Raw genomic sequence first — 17,319 nt, forward strand, 5'->3', positions numbered from 1 at the left:
GCTTTTTATCTTTCGTGTCTTTCAGCTAGGCCCTGAAGCCAACAAGTACAAATCAGAGGGCACTTACCCATATGTGAAGAAGGCCCCAAAAGCTCCCAAAGAAAAACAAGAACCCAAGAAAGGAGGTATAGTTTCAATGCTTTACCACTTCATTTTACTACACTTTTTTTTTTTTCCTGGGAATAGATCAGATTAATGAAGTTTGTCTCAATTGTACTTAAAAATCTGTGTGGCTTGTCTGTCTTTTAGGACTCGAGTTCCACCAAATCAGAAGATGAAACTGTTCCATTTCAAAAGTTCCAGCGAAGAAGCCGAAGCCTGAAAAAGCTGCAGACACACCGTCTGCTTCAGACAAGAAGAAAGCGCCACAGAAGAAGGCTGCTGAGGGAGTGACGCTGCTGAAGCACCTGGGAGATGAAAGAAGACAGAAAATTAATTGAAAATAAAGTTTTTCTACTTTCATAATGTGAAGTCTCTGTTTCTGATGTCTTTAGATGTATGAAGTCATGCAGGTGTTTGTAAAAACTGAATGTTGGATCAGGCAGAAAACCGTCTTGCTTCAAGCACATTTTAAAATAAACCGCCCCATTGTACTTTCACAGAAAAACACCCAACAGTCCCATATGATCAATCAGGAGGAGGAATGATCCCTAAAGTGTGCTGTTCAGGGTAATGTGTAACTTGAAGCAGCTATAATACTTCCACTATTTTGAAAACCTGTAGCAATTTATCACTGAGCCTCAAAAGGGAACAAAGACGTGAATGAGAAGTATCCGGGCTGACTAACAGGCAGCTTAAGTAGATTACATAGAGAATTTCACTGAATGTTAAAGATGGCCTCAGCCGTGTTGAAGGAAGCGTGAAGTTTCTGCTGTGGATCTCTGACCTTCAATCCCAAAAATCATACATGAGATCTACTTTAACAACCTCAGAATGCAGTAACAAAAACATTATCTGCTTTCAGCAGAATCCACAAATTCTGTAATTGCAATACTTAAAGGGGCTGTATCATGCAAAATTCACTTCTCGTATGTTTTAACCTTGTTATAGTTATTTACTCTGTCCGCGCGAGCCCAAAATGTAGCGTGAGAGAAAGCGCGTGCGCATCGGGGGTGCGCGTACGCTCACACGCGGACGCGGAGAGCACGATCGAGGCTGGCTCGCAGCGGCACGCGCTGAGAACTGCAAGTCCCACACACCCCGGCTGTCTCGCGCTGTGAGTCTGCAGCAACATGGCAGCGCCGTCCGGCAGCAAACGCCTCCGCTTCATGAGGCGCTCGATCCGGGAGCGGGTCCCCCCGCTGCTCACCGACCTCTACCAGTTCACCATGGCGTACGCGTACTGGCGGGCCAAGCGGCACCAGGAGCCCGCGGTGTTCGAGCTCTTCTTCAGGGACGCGCCGTTCGGCGGCGGCTTCTCGCTGTTCGCCGGGCTGACGGACTGCCTGCTGTTCCTGCGCGAATTTCGCTTCTCGGATGAAGGTGAGCGACAAACGAGGTGTCCGCTGCCCGCGAGGGTCGATTAGAACCCGGTATCTAGCTCGTGACGGACGCACCTGTCGATCCGGGACTGACTTCACGCACCTCCAAACTTTTTTTTACGCGCACACGGCCGGTTGCGCAATCCCGGAGCGTGCGAACCCCCGTGGGGCTGTGGGCGAGGGGGGACGTGGGGGAAGACTTCGACGTGTGGCTCTGAACTTTAGCCCACAATAATAACTGGTAATCTGTTGTGTGCTGCCAGGATCAGGACACGAGGCAACATGCCACACGGCAGGTAGAGCAGCCTGACTGTTCACGCGCTGCCTCCGGCAGGCAAAAACACACATGCCTGTATTTAACCGTCACACACCTCTGAACTGTCACTCACACATTTTAGAATCACGAACTACTGGAAGTCTGGACCCCAGCGCAGCCTGGAGATCTCACTGGTTTCAGTTAGTGATGGCTGACCTTTCATGATCTGACACGGTGAAGGGATTCAAACCCTCAACCGCCTGTCAATCACTTCCTAAAGATGCAACCATCGACAGTGTTGTGGAGTTTTGTGAGACGGGGCCAAAGATGAGGGGTCAGGGTTGCAACGCTGCACAAGGTTTTAATTTTAGGATGGCAAAGGATGTAGACGAGTCAGCTGACGGAACAGAGCGGAACCTCACCTCGGAACCCACCTGCTTCAGTCAGGGTAAGGGACAGCACAGACCAGACCAGAGCTGACGGGTCTGGTTTAGCCTGACCTCATGTCAGCCCAGTGTGACATGGCGAGTCTAAAGCAACTAGAAGTCTAGATGTTCTGGTTAAAACAACATACTATGCTGCCAAAAGCATTTACTCACCTGCCTTCACACGTATGACCTTGAGTGACCTTTGACACTGTAACAGCTTCAACTCTCCAGGAGGGCTTTCCCCAAGATTTAGGAGTGTGTCCATGGGGTCAGACAGCGTGGTGGGAGGAGAAGGCCTGGTTCACAGTCTCCACTCTGATGGACTAACTCTGTTCAGGCTGAGGTCTGGACCCTGTTCAGGTTGAGGTCTGGACTCTGTACAGGTTGGGGTCTGGACTCTGGTCTCTGTTCAGGTTGAGGTCTGGACTCTAGTCTCTGTTCAGGTTGAGGTCTGGACTCTGGTCTCTGTTCAGGTTGAGGTCTGGACCCTGTTCAGGTTGAGGTCTGGACTCTGGTCTCTGTTGAGGTTGAGATCTGGACTCTGTTCAGGTTGAGGTCTGGACTCTGGTCTCTGTTCAGGTTGAGGTCTGGACTCTGTTCAGGTTGAGGTCTGGACTCTGGACTCTGTTCAGGTTGAGGTCTGGTCTCTGGACTCTGTTCAGATTGAACGCTGGACTCTGTTCAGGTTGAGGTCTGGTCTCTGTTCAGATAGAGGGCTGGACTCTGTTCAGATTGAAGTCTGGACTCTGGACTCTGTTCAGGTTGAGGTCTGGACTCTAGACTCTGTTCAGGTTGAATGCTGGAGTCTGTTCGGGTTGAGGTCTGTTCTCTGTTCAGGTTGAGGTCTGTTCTCTGTTCAGGTTGAGGTCTGGTCTCTGTTCACGTTGAGGTCTGATCTCTGCTCAGGTTGAGGTCTGGACTCTGTTCAGGTTGAGGTCTGGGCTCTGGACTCTGTTCAGGTTGAGGTCTGGTCTCTGTTCAGGTTGAGGTCTGGTCTCTGTTCAGGTTGAGGTCTGATCTCTGCTCAGGTTGAGGTCTGGACTCTGTTCAGGTTGATGTCTGGTCTCTGTTCAGGTTGAGGTCTGATCTCTGCTCAGGTTGAGGTCTGGACTCTGTTCAGGTTGAGGTCTGGGCTCTGGACTCTGTTCAGGTGGAGGTCTGGACTCTGGACTCTGTTCAGGTTGAATGCTGGAGTCTGTTCGGGTTGAGGTCTGTTCTCTGTTCAGGTTGAGGTCTGGTCTCTGTTCAGGTTGAGGTCTGGTCTCTGTTCAGGTTGAGGTCTGGTCTCTGTTCAGGTTGAGGTCTGGTCTCTGTTCAGGTTGAGGTCTGGACTCTGGACTCTGTTCAGGTTGAGGTCTGGTCTCTGTTCAGGTTGAGGTCTGGTCTCTGTTCAGGTTGAGGTCTGATCTCTGTTCAGGTTGAGGTCTGGTCTCTGTTCAGGTTGAGGTCTGGTCTCTGTTCAAGTTGAGGTCTGGACTCTGGACTCTGTTCAGGTTGAGGTATGGTCTCTGTTCAGGTTGAGGTCTGATCTCTGCTCAGGTTGAGGTCTGGTCTCTGTTCAGGTTGAGGTCTGGGCTCTGGACTCTGTTCAGGTTGAGGTCTGGTCTCTGTTCAGGTTGAGGTCTGATCTCTGCACAGGTTGAGGTCTGGACTCTGTTCAGGTTGAGGTCTGGACTCTGGACTCTGTTCAGGTTGAGGTCTGGACTCTGGACTCTGTTCAGGTTGATGTCTGGTCTCTGTTCAGGTTGATGTCTGGTCTCTGTTCAGGTTGAGGTCTGATCTCTGTTCAGGTTGAGGTCTGGACTCTGTTCAGGTTGAATGCTTGACTCTGTTCAGGTTGATGTCTGGTCTCTGTTCAGGTTGAGGTCTGGTCTCTGTTCAGGTAGAGGTCTGGTCTCTGTTCAGGTTGAGGTCTGGTCTCTGTTCAGGTTGAGGTCTGGACTCTGTTCAGGTTGAATGCTGGACTCTGTTCAGGTTGATGTCTGGTCTCTGTTCAGGTTGAGGTCTGATCTCTGTTCAGGTTGAGGTCTGGACTCTGTTCAGGTTGAATGCTGGACTCTGTTCAGGTTGAGGTCTGGTCTATGTTCAGGTTGAGGTCTGATCTGTGCTCAGGTTGAGGTCTGGACTCTGTTCAGGTTGAGGTCTGGACTCTAGACTCTGTTCAGGTTGATGTCTGGTCTCTGTTCAGGTTGAGGTCTGATCTCTGTTCAGGTTGAGGTCTGGACTCTGTTCAGGTTGAATGCTGGACTCTGTTCAGGTTGATGTCTGATCTCTGTTCAGGTTGAGGTCTGGTCTCTGTTCAGGTTGAGGTCTGATCTCTGTTCAGGTTGAGGTCTGGACTCTGGTCTCTGTTCAGGTTGAGATCTGGACTCTGTTCAGGTTGAGATCTGGACTCTGGTCTCTGTTCAGGTTGAGGTCTGGACTCTGTTCAGGTTGAGGTCTGGACTCTGTTCAGGTTGAGGTCTGGTCTCTGTTCAGGTTGAGGTCTGATCTCTGTTCAGGTTGAGGTCTTGTCTCTGTTCAGGGTGAGGTCTGGACTCTGTTCAGGTTGAGGTCTGGACTCTGGACTCTGTTCAGGTTGATGTCTGGTCTCTGTTCAGGTTGAGGTCTGATCTCTGTTCAGGTTGAGGTCTGATCTCTGTTCAGGTTGAGGTCTGGTCTCTGTTCAGGGTGAGGTCTGGACTCTGTTCAGGTTGAGGTCTGGACTCTGGACTCTGTTCAGGTTGATGTCTGGTCTCTGTTCAGGTTGAGGTCTGATCTCTGTTCAGGTTGAGGTCTGGACTCTGTTCAGCTTGAATGCTGGACTCTGTTCAGGTTGATGTCTGGTCTCTGTTCAGGTTGAGGTCTGGTCTCTGTTCAGGTTGAGGTCTGGTCTCTGTTCAGGTTGAGGTCTGGTCTCTGTTCAGGTTGAGGTCTGGACTCTGTTCAGGTTAAATGCTGGACTCTGTTAAGGTTGATGTCTAGTCTCTGTTCAGGTTGAGGTCTGGTCTCTGTTCAGGGTGAGGTCTGATCTCTGTTCAGGTTGAATGCTGGTCTCTGTTCAGGTTGAGGTCTGGTCTCTGTTCAGGTTGAGGTCTGGTCTCTGTTCAGGTTGAGGTCTGGTCTCTGTTCAGGTTGAGGTCTGGTCTCTGTTCAGGTTGAGGTCTGGTCTCTGTTCACGTTGAGGTCTGATCTCTGTTATGGGTTGAGGTGTGGACTCTGTTCAGGTTGAGGTCTGATCTCTGTTCAGGTTGAGGTCTGATCTCTGTTCAGGTTGAGGTCTGATCTCTGTTCAGGTTGAGGTCTGATCTCTGTTCAGGTTGAGGTCTGGTCTCTGTTCAGGTTGAGGTCTGGTCTGGTCTCTGTTCAGGTTGAGGTCTGGTCTCTGTTCAGGTTGAGGTCTGATCTCTGTTCAGGTTGAATGCTGGACTCTGTTCAGGTTGAGGTCTGATCTCTGTTTAGGTTGAGGTCTGGACTCTGTTCAGGTTGAGGTCTGGACTCTGTTTAGGTTGAGGTCTGGTCTCTGTTCAGGTTGAGGTCTGATCTCTGTTTAGGTTGAGGTCTGGTCTGGACTCTGTTCAGGTTGAGGTCTGGTCTAGACTCTGTTCAGGTTGAGGTCTGGTCTGGACTCTGTTCAGGTTGAGGCCTGGACTCTGTTCAGGTTGAGGTCTGGTCTGATCTCTGTTCAGGTTGAGGTCTGGTCTCTGTTCAGGTTGAGGTCTGGTCTCTGTTCAGGTTGAGGTCTGGTCTCTGTTCAGGTTGAGGTCTGGTCTCTGTTCAGGTTGAGGTCTGGTCTCTGTTATGGGTTGAGGTGTGGACTCTGTTCAGGTTGAGGTCTGATCTCTGTTCAGGTTGAGGTCTGATCTCTGTTCAGGTTGAGGTCTGATCTCTGTTCAGGTTGAGGTCTGATCTCTGTTCAGGTTGAGGTCTGGTCTCTGTTCAGGTTGAGGTCTGGTCTGGTCTCTGTTCAGGTTGAGGTCTGGTCTCTGTTCAGGTTGAATGCTGGACTCTGTTTAGGTTGAGGTCTGATCTCTGTTCAGGTTGAGGTCTGATCTCTGTTCAGGTTGAGGTCTGATCTCTGTTCAGGTTGAGGTCTGATCTCTGTTCAGGTTGAGGTCTGATCTCTGTTCAGGTTGAGGTCTGATCTCTGTTCAGGTTGAGGTCTGATCTCTGTTTAGGTTGAGGTCTGGACTCTGTTCAGGTTGAGGTCTGGTCTCTGTTCAGGTTGAGGTCTGATCTCTGTTCAGGTTGAGGTCTGGTCTGGACTCTGTTCAGGTTGAGGTCTGGTCTGGACTCTGTTCAGGTTGAGGCCTGGACTCTGTTCAGGCCAGTCAAGCTGGATCCTCCAGGTCTTTGTGGACCTGCTGGTTCTCCGTCCTGTTGGAAAAGGAAGGGTCCATCTTCAAACTGTTCACACAAAGTTCTGAGCATGAAATAGTCCAAGATGTCTTGTACCGACTTCAGATTTCTTTCACTTGAACTGTGTCCTACTCCCCCAATACAAGTCCAGACCAACACAACCCCCCCCCCCCCCCCCCCCTTAACCTTTACACTGGCTGCAGTGCAGTCAGATCAGAAGCTCCAGAGGAGGTCTGCGGCCGTTGAGTCTGCAGAGCGGCGTCCTCCTCTGCACACTGAGAGCCTCGGTGTCTGCTCTCCTGCTCTGGAGCTTCTGCTGCTCCCATTAGCTTCCACGTTGTTGCAGTCCTGCTGACAGCTGATCAGAGGGAAAGTTCCTGGCTGGACTTGTTGCACAGGTGGCCTCCCGTCCCTGTACCATGCTGGAATTCACCGAGCTCCTGCAAGCGCCGCATTCTTTCGCTAACATTTGTAGAAATAGTCTACATACCCCGAAGCTGTGGCAATGGAAGAGAGTGGAGCACCTGAATTCAATGATTTGGAGAGCTGAGCAAATACTTTTGGCAATATATTGTCTTTGAACAGTGATGTGTACACTCACTGCATTGAAATGGGCTTTATTTACTCCGTGGAACAGCTCAGCATAATAAAGCAGTTAACCAGCGGTGCTGAAAAGAGGAAAAGTATCAGTCTGCAGGCTGGTGAAGTGCTGTCAGCTGAACTTGGTGCTCTCCGTGATGTCTCGCCACTTCCTTATTCAAACTTGACTCTCCAGTAAAGTAACTACAGTGTCTAAAGATAACATCAGTTCTTCAGGTCTATGTATATTCCCTCCAAATGTGTGTGTGTGTGCCATAAAAAGTACCGCAGTGTGTGAAAAAATGTGTTTGGATCTTTTCAGAGTTCAGACAAAACCAGGAAGCTTCAGACCTTCTTCCCTGACGATGCTGGCTGACTCTAAATCCAAACATATTTCTGTTTAGATTAGCAGGATTAGATTAGCTGTATGCAGAGTGATTAGATTTTGTGTGCATGTGTGACATGTGAGGAGCCCGGGCGCGTGTCGCTGCGAGGCGGCGGGTCTCAGGATGAACACATGACGCCCCTCATGCCCTCCCGGTTCCAGACATGGACTTCCTGTCCTCCGTCATGCCCCCGGACACCGACTCGGCCTTCTTCCAGTTCCTGCGAGGCCTGGACTGCTCCGGAGTCTCGCTGCGGTCCGTCCCCGAGGGCAGCGTGGTGTTCGCCCGGACGCCTCTGATGGAGGTGGCAGGTCCGCTGGCGGTGGTCCAACTGCTGGAAACCAGTTTACTGTGTCTGGTGAACTATGCCAGGTGAACACACACACACACACGCACGCACACACACGCACGCACGCAAGGACTTGAGTCATGTGACTTGGACTCCATAGTTGACTTGAGTTTCTGTTTTGCTGACTTGAGGCTTGACTTGAAAAAACCCCAAAGGGGGCGCTCCAGAGTCCAGAGAGTCTTGGGGCTCTGGCTGCAGAGGAAGAAACCCTGACACAAATCTGTTTCGTCTCCACTTTCTGTTTGATGGAGCATTATGAATCCAGGAGGAAACTATTTTCTAAACTGGACTTTCGCTTGAACGGAGGACCGAAACTGCCTTAATTAAAGATAATATATACGCTATATAATATATAAGATATATAAATATATATAAGCTATATAATGTGTGTGTGTGTATATGTATATATATATATATATATATACAGTAAGTGGCTCAATAAATAAGTTTATAAGTATTTAAATTTATACATCATAAAAAACCTATAAAATGTGACTAAAAATCTATTTTTATTTTTTCATTTTTATATCGATTTATTTATTTGGGGATTTTTTTTTTTAAAGGGTCTTCATTATTTTTTTATGCATGTACTTATTTTTGCATTATTTTACTTTCACATTTTCTTCTCTGTAAATGATATATTTCTATACTTTAATCTATTTTATTTATTTATTTAAACTCAGGTTGGGTATGGCTATACTTGTGGGGACCTTCCATTGACTCCCATTCATATCCAACCCCTTATCCTTACCCTAACTCTAACCCTAACCCACACCACAACACAGCCTAACCCTAAGTAAATGTTTTTGCACTTTTACTTCTTTCAGTAACAACAACATGATCAAGAAAACACTGTTTCCCCTCGTGGGGACCCAAAAAGTGTCCCCACAAATGACATTGTGCCTGGTTTTCCTATGGTTGTGGGGACATTTTGTCCAAAAACCTGGACCACACACACACAGACACACAGACACACACACACACACACACACACACACACACACACACACACACACACACACTGATGTTCCCCCTGCTCCACCCTTAGCCTGGTGTGCAGTAACGCTGCTCGATTCCGCCTGGCGGCCGGCCCCAGCAAGAAGTTGCTGGAGATGGGCCTCCGCAGGGCTCAGGGACCAGACGGGGGGCTGAGCGCCTCACGGTACACCTACATCGGAGGTGAATGCAATGCTCAACACGTACAGTATAGTAACTTCATAGGTTACTGTGTTTTAACTTAATGTAACTTTCTTGAAAGTATTTTATCTTCTAGGTATTTATTTATGTCTTAGTGTGTGATATTTTAATATCCAAGGCTATCTTATATATCATTTTCTTAGCATATCTGATCTTATTTTATTGCAGAACATCTTATACTAATATAGTTTATTTGATCTTCGCACCTAGTTGGCCTTATTGTAATCCTCAGTAAACCTTCAGTTTGTATGAATTCAACCACGTGACTCCAGAACCTGCTGTTTGCAGGGTTTGACCTCACCAGTAACGTTCAGGCCGGCTTCCTGTTTGGGATCCCCGTTGCAGGGACGATGGCTCACTCCTATGTCACCTCCTTCGGCTCTCTGGAGGAGGTGTGGCCACAGGTGAGCATGTGTCTCCCCCGAGTCTCCAGCAACTGCAATGAACAACAACAAATAAAAAGGTTAAAATGAAATGGTTAAAAAAAAATTGAAACAAGGGTTAAAAACTTCAATTATTTAAACAATTTGAATTAAAAACAATTCAAAGTAAAGTGGGCACATTCCAGATTTGATTTAGGCAGTGTCAAGGTGTTGTTCTCCATGGTACTGTGGTACTATTGATTGTTTGTGAATGAGTGAATGTGACTTAAAATTTGTTCTGTCCTTCATACGAGAATTTGATGTCTGAATGTCTGAAACGTCTCTGTTCTTTGTGTCTGCTCAGACTCTGGTGGCCTTGAACGGGGACCCCGATCCAGTGAATGTTGTCTCTCTGACCAAAGGCTGGCTGAGTCGCGTGTGCAAGCTCCTGGCTGCCGAACCCGGGAAGATTCGAGAGGGCGAGCTGGCAGCTTTCCTGACCTACGCCATCGCCTACCCTCAAAACTTCCTCCCCGTGATCGACAGCTACAGCGTCGGCTGGTGACTCCTCATGACACAGCCCTGCTGATATTACGACTCCCGTACTTTCAGAAATTAAAAAATATATTTAGAAATGAAGGGATCTGAAATCAGTTCTATGAATTAGACTCGGTCTTTCTTGTCGTGTCTTGATTTTAGTATATCTTTAGCTTCATCCATTCTGCGCAAAATCGGATTGTGCCACTCACCATGGTGGTTCATTCACAAACACTAAATAGATAGAATATTGAATAAAACTACAAGTTAAGTAAATTTTTCCACAGTGTATTTGATAGGCTGATGTATATCAAATAGGCTTTATATCACGTTTATTTGAAAAAAAAACCCCAAGCAATTCTATGTAAAATCAGTCATTCAGCACCCCCATACAGCTGTAATGGAATGGTCCTCGTTTAATAACCACATTTTTTTCGATGCTTCCACTGTATGATTGGCAGTCGAATCAGGCCCCTTCGAACGAATCATCGAATCGTGACTATCTGAGGACACCCCTCGTAAAAGCACAAACTATACATTGCACAGAGAGGAAATACTATAGAGAGAGACTTCAACATATGTGATTGGCAACATTTTCACCCACAAAATTGCACAAAATCACATTTAAGATTTTGGGTTTTTTTTTCAAAGGAGGCAAAGCAGCCAGGCAGGTGTGCACCTGGCAGTCTACGCTGAGGGCAAGCAAAACCCATAAACAGCCATGACACACTGATCAAAAAGCGGTCTAAAGCCTATCTATAAGGTGTTAACGCCGCACATCCAGAAGACGTCCTCAGGAGAGCCAGAGTCAAAGTTTTTTTTATGTCTTTCTAGGATTGGGTGTGTAAAAACGACGTTGAAAGGGTGACTTTGGGACGTGTCCTTGTGCAGTGGGATTTGTTCTGGCTCCTTTGAGGACGTCTTCTGGATGTCAGATAATTGCATCTTGAAACGTCTTCTCCTTGACATAAGTACAACGAGATATTCCTACAGCGTCTTGATGAGACATCTGGAGAACATCCTGACAAGACATCCGTACAACGTCCAAGAAACACCTATAAAATATATGTATAGACATGTTTTGGACCACTTTTTGCTCATGAATGAGTGATCAGTGACACTTTGAGTATTACTCAATGCACCGTAGTCTAATATGTGTGTCTCTCTGTGTGCGTGTGTGTGTGTGTTTCCAGCAGTGGACTGTTGAACTTCTGCGCTGTGGCTCTGATGCTGTGTGAGCTGGGCTACAGGCCCATGGGAGTGCGTCTGGACAGCGGCGATCTCTGCAAGCAGTCGCTGGAAGTGCGTCGTGTCTTCACACTTTGCTGCAAGCAGTGAGTTAAAGGCGTTGTGTGTGTGCGTGTGTTTGTGTGTGTGCATCAGTGCATCTCCTCAGACATGCCCTGAGCTTCGTGCTCAGCTGCCTGGCTTACTTGATTAGCCAGCAGGACAGAGGTTTACGGCGTCCGTGCAGGTGGTAGCTGAATGTTGTTGGTACGTTTGCATTCATGGGAGAGGCAGAGTTAATGGTAAACTGTCCGCCTCTTGCTCTCCGCAGCTTCTCCATTCCTGCGTTCGATTCTCTGGTCATCGTTGGGACCAACAACATCTCAGAGCAAAGCATGGTGGAGCTCAGCAAGAAGGTGAAGGCAGTCGTTGGCTCTGGTCCTCAGCCCCGACTCTTCGCCGCTCACCGTCTCTGCGTTTCAGGAGAATGAGATCAACACGGTCGGTGTAGGAACACATCTGGTCACGTGTACCAAACAGCCGTCTCTGGGCTGTGTGTATAAGGTAATAGGACAAACGCAGTAATACACAGGCATGACTCTTGTTTTGAGTAGAGACTTTTATAGCACACAACAAAACGGCTACAAAATCTTGAAAAGCTGAAAGACGGTGAATGCCTCAAACAAAGAAAATCTCAGGATAAGTGAAGTAAAAAAAAAAAAAAAGGCGTAAAACACTGAAATTGGCTAAAACACTTTAAACTACAAAAACACTGAGAAGGGTTTAATGAGCGAAAAAAAATTCCAAAACACACTTTTTCAAGTGTGTATTGACAATAAAAGAAATGTTTTCATTCAAAAGAGCATAGACACTATATCAGATGCTGAAACAACAGTCAAAATGTACTTACATATTTCATTAAACACTGAAATCTTGATTCCTTTGTGCCATTATGTAAGCTCTGCTGGATTATAAATGCAATATAAGTTTATAATATTTAATTCTAAGTGCTTTCATGTAATTGGGACTATGTAGACTTTTATTCACCTGGTGGCCTCAATATCAAAATGACCTCTTTCACATCTGTATGTGACATTTAGCTTGTGGAGGTGAGAGGAAGACCCAGGATGAAGATCAGTGAAGACCCAGAGAAAAGCACGCTTCCCGGGAGGAAATCGGTCTACCGTCTGCTGGACAGTGAAGGTGAGGATTCTGTGACTAAGACTGAGCTAGGAGCAGCTGACGGGAGGAGGTGAACAGCTGACGGGGAGGGGTGAACAGCTGACGGGGAGGGGTGAACAGCTGACGGGGAGGGGTGAACAGCTGACAGGGAGGGGGTGAACAGCTGACGGGGAGGGGTGAACAGCTGACGGGGAGGGGTGAACAACTGACGGGGAGGGGTGAACAGCTGACAGGGAGGGGGTGAACAGCTGACGGGGAGGGGTGAACAGCTGACGGGGAGGGGGTGAACAGCTGACGGGGAGGGAGTGAAGAGTTGACGGGGAGGAGGTGAACAGCTGACGGGGAGGGGTGAACAGCTGTCGGGGAGGAGGTGAACAGCTGACGGGGAGGGGTGAACAGCTGACGGGGAGGAGGTGAACAGCTGACGGGGAGGGGTGAACAGCTGACGGGGAGGTGTGAACAGCTGACGGGGAGGGGGTGAACAGCTGTCACTGATAATTTCTCACCTTTTCGTTTCATTTTCAACTTTTTTGTAAGGATGCGTACAATCGGCGAACAGACGCCAGGTATTTGTTTGGATCCTCATGCACTGCGCGTCGTCTTTCTTTGACAGGATTCATTCTGTTGTTTCCTAAGTTCTGTACCTCCACAGCACTTCCTCCACAGGTCTTCATTGGTATTATGATGTTTACAGCAACACATCTGTAAACTCCCTGATAATTACGCATGTCAGTGGATTTAGTGTCAGGCGCATTTGGACCTTAAGACTGACTGTTAAGCAGCTAATGCTAAGCCTTCAACAGCTAACAGTAGGAAATAATTGTGAAAGAGGCACAAACAGCATTGCGGGCAGCATTGGTCCATGAGACTGTTAAACAGCTTGAGGTGTTGCCAAAGCCGATTTTCAAACACCTTCAACATTTCTGATATGCCTTAAATTTCAACATGGCTCCTATCTGTTACTGGTTTGTAGTGACACTGTGTCTGTGTGTATCTAATGTCGAGCTGACTTTTGCTATATATAAAAAATATCCCTGAAACTGCTAATGTCGGTGTTTGATTCCCTCTGGTTCTTTCTGCACAGGCTATCCTTTCCTTGACCTGGTGAGCCTGGTGGGGGAGCCGGCACCGCAGGCCGGACTCCCACTCAGCTGCTTCCCTCTGGGCTGCGACGGCGCCTCGACCTCGGTCACTGCAGCTCAGGTCATCTGTCTGCGACAGGAGGTGTTCATCAACGGAGAGGTGAAAATGTGCCATTGGCACCGTGATGTACAGTGGATAATTATTTTAAAGCCTCCTTTTTGAGTCACTGATCACTATTTTATCAAAACTGAATTTATCTCATTGTGTTATTGCTGCTGTCTCATTTCACTCACTTCCTGTTTACCTTTGGAAAAGCCTCATTCACCATGAAGGCGCTCAGTCCCTGACATCGTTAGCGTTAGCCTGTTGCTATACTATACATCAGCAGGTGAAAAGGAAGTTTCTTGTTGATAAATTGTACTGAGTGAAACAGTTACGACGGCTGAAGAGAGTCTCGCAGTCCGACACGCTGAGTCCTCTGTCAGTTTCAGCAGCAGCGTTTTCTCTAAGCTTAGTGGTCATGATGTCTAAAAAGTCTATTATCTTGAGGCGAATGCATTATTCATCCTGAACTGACATCTTAAATCACAGTGACTCACTGTTAGCTTTAGCACTCTTTATATGAAGCTTTCACCTTCACGGTAACTAATCTGATAAACTTTCTTGAGCTAACTTTGCCCCCCCCACCCACGACAGTAACGTGGAAGACGTACTGCTCCAAGTAACTCGACCATTGGCGTGTATCCCCAGTAGCTACGGTGCTATTGGCTTTAGCTTGCTTCTGTAAAGGTTAGCCCCCTTTTTTTACAGCTCCCTTGCTGGCTGCATGCTCATTGTTAATGTCAGCCGTTTTTCTTCAAAGAAATGTTGCAATGGAGTGTCTTCCTCCCAGTAACGAATGTGACTTCAGCTTGATTGGGCTCACGCGCACAATGCTAACGCTCAGCTCATGTGCACATTATCATTCAGGCCAAACTGAAGTCAAGCAAGTTACTTCTCCAAGTAATCGGTCGCAACTCCGCCGCACCAGTTTCTGCCCTCACGGTCGTGTCTCCCATGTCTCGCAGATCTGGAAGCCTCTGGAAAGCATGGCGGTAACCAGGGCCAAGGTGCAGAGCTCCATCCAGACTCTGCACGTGAGGCACAAGAGGCTGCAGGAGCCCGAGTCCTACACAGTCAGTCCAGTCTGAGCACCCCGGCAGATCTCGACCCTCCACCTCCGACCCCACCCAACCTGTCTGTCACCTCTCCTCCCACCAGGTGGCGCTGTCAGAAAGCCTCCACAAGCTGGTCACAGAGATCCAGACAGACAGCAGCAGCAGCAGCAGCATCCTCCTGGCCAACTGAAGACCGTCCCAGACAACTTCTGTTCTGCCTCAAGTGCCTCAGTAAGACCAGCTTAGTCCCCGGAGCTGCCCTGTTACAGCTGGACGGGGAAGTGAACGGGGACTGCCCATCAGCAATGAACGTTTCTGGAAAACTACCTAACTTAAAGTTTATTCTGATGAAAAGCTGCACACCCCAACAATACACACACAATTCTATATTTGTAATGGAACAACACTACAGGGGTCAAGTCACTAAGCTGTCAGTTTGTTCATTTCTGAGTTTATTTCCCAACAGTGAGAAGTGATTGTCGTCTTCTTTAGGCAAATAAGCTAAATTCAGGATTGGTTGATTATTTTCTGGCATTATTGATTAGCTGTCAACCTTTAAAATGTAGATAAATGGTTAAAAAAATGGGATTCACCTGCAAAATTAAGTTAACTGTGAATTCATTATGTGTTGAATATGCCATCCCATCAGAGGGGGAAATTACTTTCAAATGACTAAAATTTTGGAATTAAACATTTTTTTACCCTGTGATGTGAGCAAAATATAGTTCCGTATATATAACTTGACTAATCAAGTCATTGGATAATCTGTCCACCCCTGAGACAAACTGTACAATATGCCTCTAGTTAAGTTACATTTCAAAGTAAAATCTAATTAACCTGTTTAACAAATACACCTTCAAACAAAAGTCAGAACAGCAACCATTTAGAAAAACAGTTTTCTTTATCCACATTTCAAGGATGAAAGTTGGTACCATTGTTTGAAAACATCCACTTTTTTGCATTTTTGTTTCTTTCTTTTTTAGCATTCAACCTCACTGTTTTGCTCTCATCAGCGGATGAAAATAAACAACATTTAAAATTCAGCTTGCAGGTTTCCATGTCTAAAGGGCCTGAATAAACACCAGTGCACCGTCTCTGTTCACTTCACATTGACCGTTTCGGTTACCACTTGTGCTAAAGCTGAAAAAAAGTCAGCAAAAAGTTTATAAAGGCTTAAAAAAACTCTAAAAGCTCTTAGTTGTATAAAGACAGCAGTTGTGCAGATGTACTTGGTGTATGGTGCAGAAGCATCCTGAAGGGTCCTGAGAAAGCTAAATATTGCACTGGGTGGAAACCAGAACAGCGCTGCACGGGCCTATTTCTGGAATTTGTGGGTTTCTCCTCTTGTACCTCAAAACATGTGAATCTTACATGGGAATGTTGATACCTCTAAATAAAGTTGACCTTTTAAAGTGTTCAGTGAATGTTGATCTTATTGTGTGTTGATGTGCTTTTTTTTTTTTTTGTGGGGGGGGGGGCGATAGAGGTTGTTCATATCATCATACTGCACTTCACTTTTAGACTCTAGTCCTGTAACAGACTTATGTTGACAGCAGATAACACGCTTTGCAAGGGGAGATTGGTTAGACTTCAAAGAAACTTGTAACTTCTTGTTGAATGTGAGGTAATGCGAAGACTCATTGAAATACCCAATTTTCTTATAAATATATATATATATATATATATATATATATATATATATATATATATATACATATACATATAAGGGCTGTCACTTTAGTGCATTAATTAGATTAATTACACCTCAAATTAGTGCACTAAAAAATGTATCTAAGATTAATTACAGCACACTTGAGTGGCAATTCAATGTGAATGGAACTGTTGTCTTATTTAGAGGCATGGTACACTTGTAGAAGGAAAGCTTTCATTATGCTTACTCTTCACACGGTAGTTTTTTAATTTCAGAGTTGACAGTCACTGCAAGAGCAATCCAACTTGGTCTCGTAATCCCATGTTTATAGTGTGTTGTTCTTTTGTGTGTGTGCTTTCATTACAAAAACAAATAACAGCACGCACTCGGGGCCCCGCATGCTAACTGCATCATTTTCAGTGTTTCTGCCATTCTGCCTGAAAGAACATTTTCAAAATGGTGCTGTGTAAACGGGAATATTAAAAAAAAACAAGATTATTATTATCAGTTACCTCTGCTTATCATAAGAACCTGAACTAGTTTAAAGCAGGCCACAATATCAACTTTGCATTTGCTGGTCATTGACTTTAATGGGTTTTTTAATTAATCAAAAGCTTTATTTTTCACAGCTTTTCTGCCGGGACCTGAAGCAGCAGCTCAGACGCTGTGTGGGATGTTTTACTTTCCACCTTGAAGTGCCGCGTGCCTGACGCCTTCGGGCTGCTGCACCACATGTGGGATTAGTTTCCTGGGATTGTGATTGGCTGGCTGCTGGCCAGTGGCAGCGAGGGGAGAAGCTCATACACCAGAGAACATATGAAGCCGATTAGGCACGGAGAGGCCATGACCATCCATGACCGTCCTTGTCTCTCCGGCACTTCACTCAATTCACGTGGCCTTCTGTGATTTCTTTTTCAACCGGCACTTTTACTAATACAACAGAGAGCGAACATCTCTCAGATCCTTGAAGTTAATTCAAAGCAATTGCAATCTATTTTACTCATGAACAGCATTATGCAGCTGACTGAAAACTAGTACTTGAGTAAAGTCACTTCTCAAAAAGTAAGGCAATGACTTGATGATGTGACATGTTGGCTGAGTAGCAA

The 17,319-nt window shown here is 46.5% G+C and overlaps 1 protein-coding gene across 2 annotated transcripts; it reads left to right on the plus strand.

Moving 5' to 3' along the window:
• Window positions 1–1,212: 1,212 nt before the first annotated feature.
• On the plus strand, window positions 1,213–15,974 carry naprt (nicotinate phosphoribosyltransferase). Of its 2 annotated transcripts, none has more exons than XM_030083070.1 (12): window positions 1,213–1,482; window positions 7,630–7,840; window positions 8,866–8,996; window positions 9,303–9,418; window positions 9,741–9,937; window positions 11,107–11,247; window positions 11,472–11,556; window positions 11,624–11,704; window positions 12,241–12,343; window positions 13,407–13,564; window positions 14,473–14,580; window positions 14,666–15,974. In XM_030083070.1, exons 1-12 carry the CDS (start codon window positions 1,233–1,235, stop codon window positions 14,750–14,752), a joined length of 1,668 nt encoding a protein of 555 aa, XP_029938930.1. In that variant the 5' UTR covers window positions 1,213–1,232; the 3' UTR covers window positions 14,753–15,974. The 2 variants fall into 2 exon arrangements, with proteins under 2 accessions (XP_029938930.1, XP_029938931.1); XM_030083071.1 differs by having other exon boundaries at window positions 11,110–11,247.
• The last annotated feature ends 1,345 nt before the right edge of the window (window positions 15,975–17,319 follow it).

This window comes from Salarias fasciatus, chromosome 23, assembly GCF_902148845.1.
Source record: "Salarias fasciatus chromosome 23, fSalaFa1.1, whole genome shotgun sequence".
In the NCBI taxonomy this organism is placed as follows: domain Eukaryota; kingdom Metazoa; phylum Chordata; class Actinopteri; order Blenniiformes; family Blenniidae; genus Salarias; species Salarias fasciatus.